Consider the following 13,830-nt stretch of genomic DNA (forward strand, 5'->3'; position numbering starts at 1 on the left):
AAGAGTGGAACAAAACACCAGGCATAAGGCCAGCCTTCCACCCTTTACCAAGTATATAGATGCATTAATTAAATAAGAGATATTGTGATATCCCAACAAAATCCTGTCCACCATGGAGCAATCTTCAACTTCACCTGCAACTAACAACACTATAAGAGGGGCTGAGCAATGCGGTAACATAGCCAAACAACGGTTTGCTAGGAAGGGTGTGAAAGGTTAGAGGTTCATGGCAATTTGGGGAGGCTTGAAGAACAAGTGATAGGAAGCACAACATACCGATAGAACGAAGCAACTAGCATAGCAATGATAGTAGTGAGATCCAGGGTAGCGGTCATCTTGCCTGAAATCCCGCAAGGAAGAAGAACGAGTCCATGAAGAAGATGAAGCCACGAAGACGAACCAAGCGTAGACGAAAGAATCCTCACGATCGCAACGAAACGGGAACTATCGAGAAGAAGCACACAACATAGTAAACACACCACACATATACAGGACATGATGCACAACCAAGCATGATGCATGAGAAATCTAGATGAGGCTACTCATGGCAAGAGATGATGCAAACAAGAACAACACATCAAGGCAAGTTTAAATGAGGCCGGAAACAACATATAACAATTCCGGTAAGTCCTCATATGCAAGTTTCAAAGTTGGTCCAGATCTGAATAAACCTTATGTTCAAGTTGTTAAACAACAAGTTAAGATGCACCAAGATGATCTACACGAAATTCTAGTCAAGTTACATATAAAGTTCATTAGATTCGGAGCTACGGCCTAGAAGATATGAGCAAAACAAGTTAAACATGGCATTGATGCAAAATGCATACAAACATCAAGAAAACACCTCAAAACAAGGATGAAACATGATAATATGAAACTTCATGCAAAATCAAGCAAGTTTCGTATAGAGCACACTCAAAATGGAGCAACGGTTCAACACATACACTCTATACAAGGTTAAAGGACAAGCTGTCCAAAACAACAACTAGGCATATTGCAAGCACCAAAACAACATGCTACAGCAACTCAACGTAAGAACAAAAGGCATGGGCATGAAGTACAGGTAAAGCATGACAAAATATGAACACTGAGCTATCTCCAGAAATCACTAGAACATGCTCAAAAGGACATGGCAAGATTGCAAATAATAACAGTTTCAGACATAGCAGAAATAACATCAGGTTGCAATGTTTAGAGCAAGCAAACATCATGCTACAGGATCATATCATGGAAAACAAAGGCATGGCATGAATCTACTAATTGCATAGAACAAAAGATCCTTACTGACCATGAGCCGAAAAGGAACAGAAGATATGATGGCACCCATGTAAACATTGAAAATGATATGACGCATTCATACATGGCAGGAACAACAATAAGTAGGCATGTTGGTGAGCTTGAACCACTCACCACAGAGCAATACATGGCATGACAAGGTTACCAACAGTAAGAATACATGTGTGAGAAGCTAAGCATGGCAAGAAAAAGTTCATAGGGTGCATGGGTCACTAGCAACAACCATGGCAACATTGAACTTAATGTTAACAGGCTGACAGCAACATTATTTAGCAATTTGAGAGCAAGAGAACAACAAGTTACAGCAGGCTATAAATGCAACTAGGGGCATTAATGGATAGAGTATGACATGTATAACAAAACATCCTTAGTGAACATCTCCAGATTATGCATGGAATGACTTGTAGCAGCAGGTTTACATAGCAACAAAATATAACAGAATCAGCCTAGCAAAACAGCAACAGCAAGTACTCTACTTAACAAGCTCGATGCACTCAGTAAAAGACTCACAAAAATACATGGATGGCACCACTATAAAGATGGCATGGAATAGCACAAAACACATGTAGAGCTCATGCTCATAGGATGCACACATCAAACATGGAAAAATGACAAATGAGCATGTTCTGTTAACTGGCAGTAGACAACATTTTATAGCACTCTTGCAACGATGATTCAGGCATCAAGATGGACTCAACTGAACATGATGCAATGGAATGAAATGAAGTACTCGTCGAGACGAACAATTTGAAATATTACACGCACGAAACAGAGCAGTATGCATCAAGTTATGGTGCGATGAACAAGGCTCCAGAATGCAAAAATATTAGGGACTTGGCAGTTTTCGGGGTCAACCTTGTGGATCCGAATCTGGTACGGTTTTCGAAGATGGCCGGAGTAGTCATCGGAGCTCGCGAGGGGAGGCGGCCGGAGTCGAGGGAGGTGGCCGGAGCGAGGTCAGGGCGCCGGATCCGGGGGCTGGCGAGGTCCGGGGCGGCGCGAAGCGTGACCGGAGGCGAGCTGCCTCGGGCGCGGCGAGGATCCCGGGCGGCGGGGCCCCGGTAAGGCGGGCCACGGCGGGGAGGCGCCGGCAGGGTGAAGGCAGCAGGGTGGTAGGAGTCGGGCTCTGGCGATGACGACGGTCGCCGGCGGGCGGCCAGCCGGCGGCGCAAGGGCGCGCAGGCGAGCGGAGCGCGGGGACGCGGCTCGGGCCGAATGGGCGGACGGCGGCGGTGGCGCGGGCTCACGCGGGCCCGATCCGGGTCCCGCGGGCCACGCGGTGGTGGGAGGAGAGAGAGTGTGAGGTGGCGGCGCGCGGTTGGAGGAGAGCGGCGGCGGGGTGACGTGGCGGCCGGCGATTGGTCGGAGTGAGGTGGCCGGCGGACATGTCCGGCTCGGGTGGACGTGTCCGGCGGCGCGAGGAGCGGGGCTAGGGTTAGGGGAAGGATTCATCCGCGAAAAATGGAGGGGAGGACTTATTTATAGATTCTGGGAGCTAGGAGAGTCCAAATGAGGAGCGGTTTTCGCCCACACGATCGTGATCGAACGACCGAGGGCATGGAGGGGAGTTTGCTGGGTTTTGGGCCAATTTGGAGGGGTGTTGTGCTGCACACGAAAGAGGCTTTTACGGTTACCCGGTTAACCGTTGGAGTACCAAACGACCTCCAAATGGCACGAAACTTGACAGGCGGTCTACCGGTGCTATACCAAAGCCGCTTGGCAAACCTCGGTCCTTTCCGAGAACATTTAACACCCGCACAAGAGAAGAGGCAAAAAGGGGACGCCGGATGACATAGGAGTGCCGGATTGCAAAACGGACAACGGGGAAAATGCTCGGATGCATGAGGCGGACATATATGCAAAATGAGATGCACATGATGACATGGCAAAATGCAACACGCAAGCAAATAACATGGCAAAGATGGCGAATAACTGGCGGACACCTGGCGCATCGAATCCGGGGCGTTACAAAGAGCCTAAGCTTGGGGATGCCCATGGCACCCCGAAGATAATCCAAGGACACGAAAAAGTCAAAGCTTGGGGATGCCCCGGAAGGCATCCCCTTTTTCGTCCACTTCCATCGGTAATTTACTTGGAGCTATATTTTTATTCACCAACATGATATGTGTTTTGCTTGGAGCGTCTTGTATTATTTGTGTCTTTGCTTGTTAGTCTACTACAATCATCCTTGCTGTACACATCTTTTGAAAGAGCCATACTTGAATTGGAATTTGTTAGAATACTCTATGTGCTTCACTTATATCTTTTGAGCTTGATAGTTTTGCTCATAGTACTTCACTTATATCTTTTAAGCGTGATAATTTTTGCTCTAGTGCTTCACTTATATCTTTTAGAGCACGGTGGTGGATTTGTTTTAAAGAAACTATTGATCTCTCATGCTTCACTTAGATTATTCTGAGAGTCATTAATAGCATGATAATTTGCTTAATGTTAATATACTTGGTATTCAAGATATGTGAAACTTTCTTTTGAGTGAATTGAATACTAAGATAAGTTTGATGCTTGATAATTGTTTTGAGATATGGAGGTGATAATATCAAAGTCGTGCTAGTTGGGTGATTATGAATTTGAGAAATACTTGTGTTGAAGTTTGCAAGTCCCGTAGCATGCACGTATGGTTAAAGTTGTGTAACAAATTTGAAACATGAAGTGTACGTGGCTTGTGCATCCTTATGAGTGGCGGTCGGGGACGAGCGATGGTCTTTTCCTACCAATCTATCCCCCTAGGAGCATGTGCGTAGTACTTGAATTTTTGATGACTTCTAAATTTTTGCAATAAGTATATGAGTTCTTTTGACTAATGTTGAGTCCATGGATTATACGCACTCTCACCTTTCCACCTTTGCTAGCCTCTTCATTACCGTGCATTGCCCTTTCTCACCTTGAGAGTTGGCGCAAACTTTGCCGGTGCATCCAAACCCCGTGATACGATATACTCTATCACACATAAACCTCCTTATATCTTCCTCAAAACAGCCACCATACCTACCTATCATGGCATTTCCATAGCCATTTCGAAATATATTGGCATGCAACTTCCACCATCATCATCATGACATACATTACTTTTGTCATATTGCCATTGCATGATCTTGTAGTTGACATCGTATTTGTGGGAAAGCCACCATGCATTATTTTCCATACATGTCACTCTTGATTCATTGCACCATCCCGGTACACCGCCGGAGGCATTCATATAGAGTCATATCTTGTTCTAAGTTTCGAATTGTAATCCTTGTGTTGTAATCAATAGAAGTGTGATGATCATCATTATTAGAGCATTGCCCAAATAAAAAAAAGAAAGGCCAAAAAAAAGGCCCAAAAAAAGAAAATAAAAAAGGCAATGCTACTATCTCTTTTTCCACACTTGTGCTTCAAAGTAGCACCTTGTTCTTCATGTAGTGAGTCTCATATATTGTGCTTCAAAGTAGCACCTTGTTCCTCATGTAGTGAGTCTCATAAGTTGTCTTTTTATACTAGTGGGAATTTTTCATTATAGAACTTGGCTTGTATATTCCTACGATGGGCTTTCTCAAATACCCTAGGTCTTCATGAGCAAGCGAGTTGGATGCACACCCACTAGTTTTCTTTTGTTGAGCATTCATAGCTCTAGTGCATCCGTTGCATGGCAATCCCTACTCCTCATGTTGACATCAATTGATGGGCATCTCCATAGCCCGTTGATTAGCCTCGTCAATGTGAGACTTTCTCCTTTTTTGTCTTCTCCACACAATCCCCATCATCATATTCTATTCCACCCATAGTGCTATATCCATGGCCCACACTCATGTATTGCGTGAAGGTTGAATTTTTTTGAGATTATTTAAGTATGAAACAATTGCTTGGCTTGTCATCGGGGGTATAGAAGTTGGGAACATCTTTGTGTGACGAAAATGAAGCATAGCCTAACTATATGATTTTGTAGGGATGAACTTTCTTTTGCCATGTTATTTTGAGAAGACATGATTGCTTTGATTAGTATGCTTGAAGTATTATTATTTTTGTGTCAATATGAACTTTTGTCTTGAATATTTTGGATCTGAATATTCATATCACAATTAAGAAGATTTACATTGAAATTATGCCAAAGTATCACTCCGCATCAAAAATTCTTTTTTTTTATCATTTACCTACTCGAGGACGAGCAGGAATTAAGCTTGGGGATGCCTGATACGTCTCCAACGTATCTATAATTTTTGATTGCTCCATGCTACTTTATCTACTGTTTTGGGCTATATTGGGCTTTATTTTCCACTTTTATATTACTTTTGGGACTAACCTATTAACCGGAGGCCCAGCCCAGAATTGCTATTTTTTGCCTTTTTCAGTATTTTGAAGAAACAGAATATCAAACGGAGTCCAAACGGAATGAAACCTTCGGGATCGTGATTTTCCAACCGAACGTGATCCAGGAGACTTGGACCCTAGGTGCGCCCCCCTACCTCGTGGGCCCCTCGGAGCTCCATCGACGTACTCCTTCCTCCTATATATACCTACGTATCCCCGAACGATTAGAACAGGATCCAAAAACCTAATTCCACCGCCGCAACCTTCTGTATCCATGAGATCCCATCTTGGGGCCTGTTCCGGAGCTCCGCCGGAGGGGGCATCCACCACGGAGGGCTTCGACATCATCACCATAACCCCTCCGATGAAGTGTGAGTAGTTTACTTCAGACCTTCGGGTCCATAGCTAGTAGCTAGATGGCTTCTTCTCTCTTTTTGGATCTCAATACAATGTTCTCCCCCTCTCTCGTGGAGATCCATTCGATGTAATCTTCTTTTTGCGGTGTGTTTGTTGAGACCGATGAATTGTGGGTTTATGATCCAGTATTATCTATGGAAAATATTTGATTCTTCTCTGAGTTCTTTTATGTATGATTGAGTTATCTTTGCAAGTCTCTTCGAATTATCCTTTTTGGTTTGGCCAACTAGATTGGTAGTTCTTGCAACGGGAGAAGTGCTTAGCTTTGGGTTCAATCTTGCGGTGTCCTTACCCAGTGACAGAAGGGGCAGCAAGGCACGTATTGTATAGTTGCCATCGAGGATAACAAGATGGGGTTTTTATCATATTGCATGAATTTATCCCTCTACATCATGTCATCTTGCTTACGACGTTACTCTGTTTTTAACTTAATACTCTAGATGCATGCTGGATAGCGGTCGATGAGTGGAGTAATAGTAGTAGATGCAGAATCGTTTCGATCTACTTGTTTTGGAAGTGATGCCTATATACATGATCATTGCCTAGATATACTCATAACTATGCTCAATTCTGTCAATTGCTCAACAGTAATTTGTTCACCCACCGTAGAATACTTATGCTCTTGAGAGAAGCCACTAGTGAAACCTATGGCCCCCGGGTCTATTCTCATCATATCAATCTATATCACTTTATTTACTTGCTTTGTTTTTACTTTGCCTTTACTTTTTACTTTGCATCTATCTATCAAAAATACCAAAAATATTATCTCTATCAGATCTCACTCTCGTAAGTGACCGTAAAGGGATTGACAACCCCTAAGCATTGGTTGCGAGTTGCTATCGTTTTGTGTAGGTACGAGGGACTTGTGCGTGGTCTCCTACTGGATTGATACCTTGGTTCTCAAAAACCAAGGGAAATACTTACGCTACTTTGTTGCATCATCCTCTCCTCTTCGGGGAAATCCAACACAGTGCTCAAGAGGTAGCAGCGAGTTCTTTGTTTGTTTGTGTAGGTGCGTGGGACTTTTGAGGAGCCTCCTACTGGATTGATACCTTGGTTCTCAAAAACTGAGGGAAATACTTATGCTACTATTGATGCATCACCCTTTCCTCTTCAAGGAAAACCAACACAAGCTCAAGACGTAGCATTACTCACGAGTTATCTGCTCCCTATACTCCTCAGCAGAATGGCATCGTGGAGCGCAAGAACAGAACTCTTGTTGAGATGGCTTGCACCATGCTTGATGAGTACAAGACACCTCAGCGCTTTTGGCCTGAAGCCATTGACACTGCGTGTCACATCATCAACAGGGTATATCTTCACAAATTCTTCAAAAAGACCTCATATGAACTCCTCACTGACAAGAAAGCCAATGTAAGTTATTTCGAAGTCTTCGGTGCTAAATGCTGCATTAGAGATCCTCACCATCACTCTAAACTTGCACCGAAAGCACATGAGGGTTTTATGCTTGGTTACGGAAAGGACTCGCACACCTACAAAGTCTTCAACATCAATCATCACAAGATTGTTGAAACTGTAGATGTGCGGTTCGATGAAACTAATGGCTCTCAAAGAGAGCACCTACCTCATGTGCTAGATTAAATGTCACCTGAGGAATCCATCAAGTTCAAAGCTACTGAGGATATAATCCCTACCGAAGAATCTACTGAAGAAGTCATTCCAGATCGTTAAGAAAATCACACTAGTGCTGCTGAAGAAACTGGTCCTGAAGAAGTTGTTGGGCCTAAGCAAAGTCGTCAACCCGCACATCCTCGCGTTGCAAACGAAGTGCAGATCGAGAAGATCATCGATGACATCAACGCACCAGGTCCTCTCACGCGCTCAAAAGCTTCACATTTATCTAACTTTTATGGGCATTTTATGTTTGTCTCTATCACAAAACCCACGAAAGCTGATGAAGCATTCATGGAATCTGAGTGGATTCAAGCCATGCAAGATGAATTGCATCAATTCGAGCTCAACAATGTGTGGGAGCTTGTCAAGCGACCAGACCCACGCAAGCACAACATCATCTGTATGAATGGATCTACCGCAACAAACAAGATGAAAATGGCCTTGTGCTGAGGAATAAGGCTCGTCTTGTAGCTCAAGGCTACACACAAGTTGAAGGAATTGATTTCGATGAAACTTTTGCACCTGTTGCTAGACTTGAGGCTATTCGCATATTGCTTGCTTACGCTAACCATCATAATATCATCTTACATCAACTGGATGTGAAAAGTGCATTCCTTAATGGTAAGCTTGAGGAAGTAGTATATGTTGCTCAACCACCAGGTTTTGAGGATCCAAAGTTTCCAGATCACGTCTACAGACTCAACAAGGCCCTCTATGGCCTCAAGAAAGCGCCTCGGGCGTGGTATGACACACTGAAGGAATTCCTAATGAAGAAAGGCTTCAAACCCGGTTCACTTGATCCAACTCTTTTCACCAAAGCATATGATGATGAATTATTCGTGTGCCAAATATATGTTGATGATATTATCTTTGGTTGTACTAACCAACGTTACAGTGGCGAATTTACCTATATGATGAGTGAAGAATATCAAATATCTATGATGGGAGAATTGAAATTGTTTTTAGGTCTTCAAATTCATCAACAATACAATGGCATATTCATATCTCAGGAAAAATACCTCAAGGATGTGTTGAGGAAATTTGGCATGAAAGATTGCAAAGGCGTCAAAATCCCTATGCCCACAAATGGCCATCTATGCACTGATGAAAATGGTAAAGACTTTGATCAAAAGGTATACCGCTCCATGATTGGCTCTTTATTGTACCTATGTGCATCTGTGACGGATAGTATGCTTACTGTTTGCATGTGTGCCCGATTTCAAGCTACACCAAAGGAATCACACCATAAGGCTGTGAAGCATATTCTTCTATATCTAGCTCACACACCAACACTTGGATTATGGTATCCCAAGGGCTCTTCCTTTGATCTCATTGGACATTCAGACTCTGACTATGCTGGTGATTGGGTGGACCGCAAGTCAACGTCGGGCACATGTCATTTCCTTGGACGATCCTTGGTATGTTGGTCCTCGAAGAAGCAGAACTGTGTATCACTCTCTATTGCTGAAGTTGAGTACATTGCTACTGGATCTTGTTGTGCTCAATTGCTATGGATGAAGCAAACCCTCAAGGACTATGGCATCAATGTGAAGAATGCGCCACTCTATTGCGACAATGAGAGTTCTATCAAGATTGCTCACAACCCAGTTCAGCACTTGAAGGCAAAGCACATCCAGATTCGTAATCATTTTCTTCGTGACCATGTGTTGAAGGGTGACATCTCCATCGACCACGCAAATACTGAAGACCAGCTGGCCGATATCTTCACAAAGCCCTTGGATGAGAAGAGATTTAGCAAGTTGCGGTGTGAGCTAAATATCTTAGAATCTTCGGATGTTCTTTGAAAAGGACACACATCCTAACACTTATGCAAACTTGATGACTTAGATGTGCAACATACGAAATAACGTTTTTCTTCAATCAATGAAGACTAACCCTCTAAGTGTGAAGAAATTAATGAAGAAACTGATTCTCAGAACTCTACGACAATTGTACGCAGTGTCTGAAATCGTCATTCTTATACGGTGGGTTACGCCACCAACCAAAGTTGGAAATCTTCAATCTGAGTTTTTCTTCAATTTTGAAACTCCTCAGTTTTTCAAATTCTTCAACTTTACATTGTCTTCACTCTTTCCGTTGTTGTTCCTCATTGACTATATATATATATATATATATATATATATATATATATATATATATATATATATATATATATGTCCTCTACAGCATTCACTTATTGCTAATTTTTCAAGTTGATTTTTCTGCTAAGTGAATGTGATCGGACTCTTTCCCCCTCTATGCTAAACTCAACTCAGTCTGTTCACACATTCTTCATGTGCGTTCTATTTGAAACCCGTTCAAAATCTTCACTGTGTCCTTGTCAGCTGATGAAATTGCGAATGTAACTTTAAAATATTCTTATCTAAATTTTCGGCTTTTGCCGCTCAAACCGTTACACTTCCCACGATAAGAGTTATCTATTCACCCACGATCACTACTAGGAAAAAGGCTACTAGCAGCGCGGGTACCCGCGCTACTAGTATCGCGCTACAACTATTAGTTAGTAGTAGCGTGGGTGAAACCCACGCTACCACTAACTTTGTTAGTAGTAGCGTGTTCCACACGCGCTACTGCTATTACGTACACACGCTACTACTAATGAAATAGTAGTAGCGTATGTAAACAACCAACGCTACTAGTATCCTATATACTAGTAGCGCCCAGTTCCTCCCCATGCTACTACTAACTTATTAGGAATTAAAAAAAATAAAATGAACCAATTCCATTTTATGTTTACAATTCCAACAAATTCCAACAACTAAAACAAACAAAGATTTGTAATAAACCAGTAGACATCATTACAAATACAAGATTTATAATAAACCAATTCCATTACTACAATTGTTGTATCATCACACAGTTCCTCATTCTACCTATTCTCACTCCAATAATAAGAAAAATGAAAAGAAAAAATAGACATAATCTGCCGCAATTGCACTTCGGTGTCATGGATTCAGTCTGCCGCTTCAACATCTCATTATCCTGTAACAATGGAAATTTGCCCCAAAATTACCTTTCGCAACTCTTCAAATCTCTTCGTTGAAGCAGACAATGAGGTCTTAACCTACAAACAAAAATTGTCCCATAAGCATTGCAGACTTCAATCATGGGAGAATATAAGAGTGTACAAGGCATATACAGAAAATGGAACCAACCTTTAATAGGCCAATTCAATGTCATATTGTACACATGTAGGAGATGACAAGTGTACAGATCACCCATTTTTATAGGTTCAAAGACAGATAACAAAAATTAAGTGGAAAGAGATAGCTGACAGCGAAGCTTAAAGCTGCAGTAAGAAATATTAGATATACACATTTTGAAAATCAATCTCGGTGGAACAACATAAGATTGCATTAAGATTTCAGAATTAAACATAGGCATATCTCATAGTTTAAAACAAAGGCACTCAACAGAAAAGTACATAAAAGATTCCAAAATAACTCAACAAGGTGCTTCAGCTAGCATGATAGGAGGGGATGTAGATGTATAAAAATTGAGATAAAACCTTTGGCTAGAACAGCAACACAGCACAGGAGCTACGTTCGGTGGCGGAGCTCACTAATCGGTGGAGAAGGTCGAAGTACCAAGTATGTCGAGAGAAATTTTGGCCTCCCCCCTATTCTATCTATCCTATTATATCTGCAAAAATAGTGAGAAATTTTGTAGTGCGCATGAAGAATACTAATCAATCCTTCCTGCTGGTTTTGTAGACTATATAAGCCATACAGGTGTGATGCTTAGATTCTATCATATGTAAAATATTCTGCATGGATCTCTTCCTACCCCATCCGTATTGATAGTTGTCTCAATTCTTCAGTATTGATGTATCCCTATATATCATCTATGTTGGATCTGGATGCTGCTATATAGAGAGTTCAGCAACTTAACGTGAAGGGATGGATTGGAGAGGAACAGGCCGGTAGAGACTGACGGAGCAGCAGCCGCAGTAGGATTTATATGGTGGAGTAGCATCTCGTGGACACAAAATCGAGAGATCAGAGGCCAATTTTTGATGAATCATATACAACACGCACCACACCATAGCGCCCAACATCACCTCCATCCCATCCCATGGGCTTCTGAATTTGATTGCAATCCCCAAGTTCCGGCCGAGCGAAAAAATGCAGAGAAGGATCTTCAGTTCAGCAGAACGATCCTACTAGTTCAATCAGAATATTATGGTTTCTACAAAACTGTACTTTTGAGTACTGTGAGGTGTTTGCCTAAACCAACAACACTAGTTTCATAAATCAGCCCGTGTTTGAGCATGTGCATATATGTAGGATGTCTTTTTATTTTGAACTAAAAGAATGGATGCCGGTGGTATTTTGGTCGAGCTGGTCATGTAGAAGTCCTTTTATGTTGTTACTTAGATTTGACTGAGCAAATGTAGGCAATAACTATATCACTCATTTGCTCATACAATCATTCAAAATTCAGAAGTAGAAATAGAAGCTTATGCGGTTGCCGATCAACCGTAGCTAATGGACTATAGAATTCACTGCTCCTCGCTTGTGATAAATTAGGCTAAAAAACTGCATGTTCAATTTTGCATCAACAGAGAAAGCGGACCTTGGGCTGTAACTCTTGGCGACGTATCTCCGGACACCAGGGGTTATCCGCACAATCCTCCCGATTGAGTCATCGCTGTCCTTAGCATATCCCGCCCACCAACCTACCTGAAAATGAAATTGGCTAGAATCAAACCCAACAACGCGTGCTGCAGGATGGCATTAAAAGCCCACTTGATGGATTATCTAATGTTTACAACTTTGGCCATATCTGGAACAGACATGTGTGTATTCTTTTGCATATATAAAGGATCGAACAACAGAGGAATTATCACTAGCCATGGTTTGTTATTACTTATATGAGGACCGTCACCTTGCTATTAGAAGATGGTTTGTTAAGAAGAAGCAGCATCGGAGAAGCAGGAGTGGGCGATAGGGGGTTCACCAGGCTGGTTATGGCGAGCTTGGTCAGCCTGGAGGCGTCCTGGTACTGCTGCTCCTCGGTGGCGCTCTGCCAGGATCGACCAAAACAATATGTGAGGGAAACAAAATAGGGGATGGGGACAAACCCTAGGTATTAAGAACATCTGGAATCAGGCCGGAATTGGTGATAACGAGATGGAGGAATCAAGCGGTGAGCGAGCAGACCTTGCGCTCGGCCTAGAAGTGCAATCATCCTAGAGGGAATTGGTGATAACGAGATGGAGGAATCAAGCGGTGAGCGAGCAGACCTTGCGCTCGGCCTAGAAGTGCAATCATCCTAGAGGGACATGGTGTCCGATCCAGTGATGCACTGCAGAGGCGTAACCTGAATTTTCAAAACATACATATTCAGTTCACTAGTTTCGCCTGAAAAGATGACTACTAATGCATTTTTTGTCAGCAAGTCAGGTAAACTGGGTATTTAGCTAGTAATGGAGACAGTGGTTCTGTTAACATGTTGATGCAGTGTTGTTTCCTACAATTTTTCAGAATACAACTATGTGGTTCAAAACATTGTTCCGTGTAAGAATGTCCAGCCACTTGGAATAAATACAGTTCAACAGAGGGAAGATTTTGGGTACAAACCTTTTTGTCCAAAGAGGGGCCACCGGGTCGGAGATGCATCTGGTCACCGGCGAACCCCCCACCTGTGTCCTCTCCGGGCCAGCGCAACCGATCTGCTGGCCACACCTAGACCCAGCAAAACTCCTCCCACAGCGGGAACCTGAAAGCTGACGGCAATGGGCGACGGTCAGAACCCGCGTCAGATTTCTTCTCCAAGTCTGCCGGCGGACAGAACAAACCCCTGGAACTACAAGATCTCCAGCCATACAAGATGAACTAACCTATCATCAGCCATTATACCGGCAATGGCGTGGAGGAGCACGCGCATGAGGCGGCGGCCTCGGTGAATTCCTCGCCCTCCACGGCATCCTCGAGCTAGAAGCGCATCACGGAGACGTAACTCTCGGCCTGGTCCACCAACGCGAAGTGGCAGCTCCAGCGGGCCCAGTCCCAGGCCAACGGGGATGCTAACACCACCGACGCCGATGCCGCGGGGGACGAGGCGGTGCAGCGAAAGTGACACAGGAGGATCTAGCACCGAGGCGGGCGGGCACGTGCACGGCGGAGGGGGCGGGGGCGGGCAGCGGTGAGA

The 13,830-nt window shown here is 43.3% G+C and overlaps 1 protein-coding gene across 8 annotated transcripts; it reads right to left on the reverse strand.

The window, feature by feature from the left end:
* Window positions 1-10,436: 10,436 nt before the first annotated feature.
* Window positions 10,437-13,801, reverse strand: LOC119326306. Of its 8 annotated transcripts, none has more exons than XR_005157900.1 (6): window positions 13,520-13,801; window positions 13,260-13,405; window positions 12,840-12,999; window positions 12,565-12,702; window positions 12,253-12,359; window positions 10,437-10,741 (listed from the first exon to the last, which is right to left on the reverse strand). XR_005157900.1 is itself a non-coding variant. In XM_037599987.1 (5 exons), exons 1-5 carry the CDS (start codon window positions 13,524-13,526, stop codon window positions 12,334-12,336), a joined length of 315 nt encoding a protein of 104 aa, XP_037455884.1. In that variant the 5' UTR covers window positions 13,527-13,801; the 3' UTR covers window positions 10,437-12,333. The 8 variants fall into 8 exon arrangements, 1 of the variants encoding a protein (XP_037455884.1); XR_005157899.1 differs by having other exon boundaries at window positions 10,833-12,359; XR_005157901.1 differs by having other exon boundaries at window positions 10,437-12,359; window positions 12,923-12,999.
* Between the last annotated feature and the right edge of the window lie 29 nt (window positions 13,802-13,830).

Source organism: Triticum dicoccoides, chromosome 6B (assembly GCF_002162155.2).
Source record: "Triticum dicoccoides isolate Atlit2015 ecotype Zavitan chromosome 6B, WEW_v2.0, whole genome shotgun sequence".
Lineage (NCBI taxonomy): Eukaryota > Viridiplantae > Streptophyta > Magnoliopsida > Poales > Poaceae > Triticum > Triticum dicoccoides.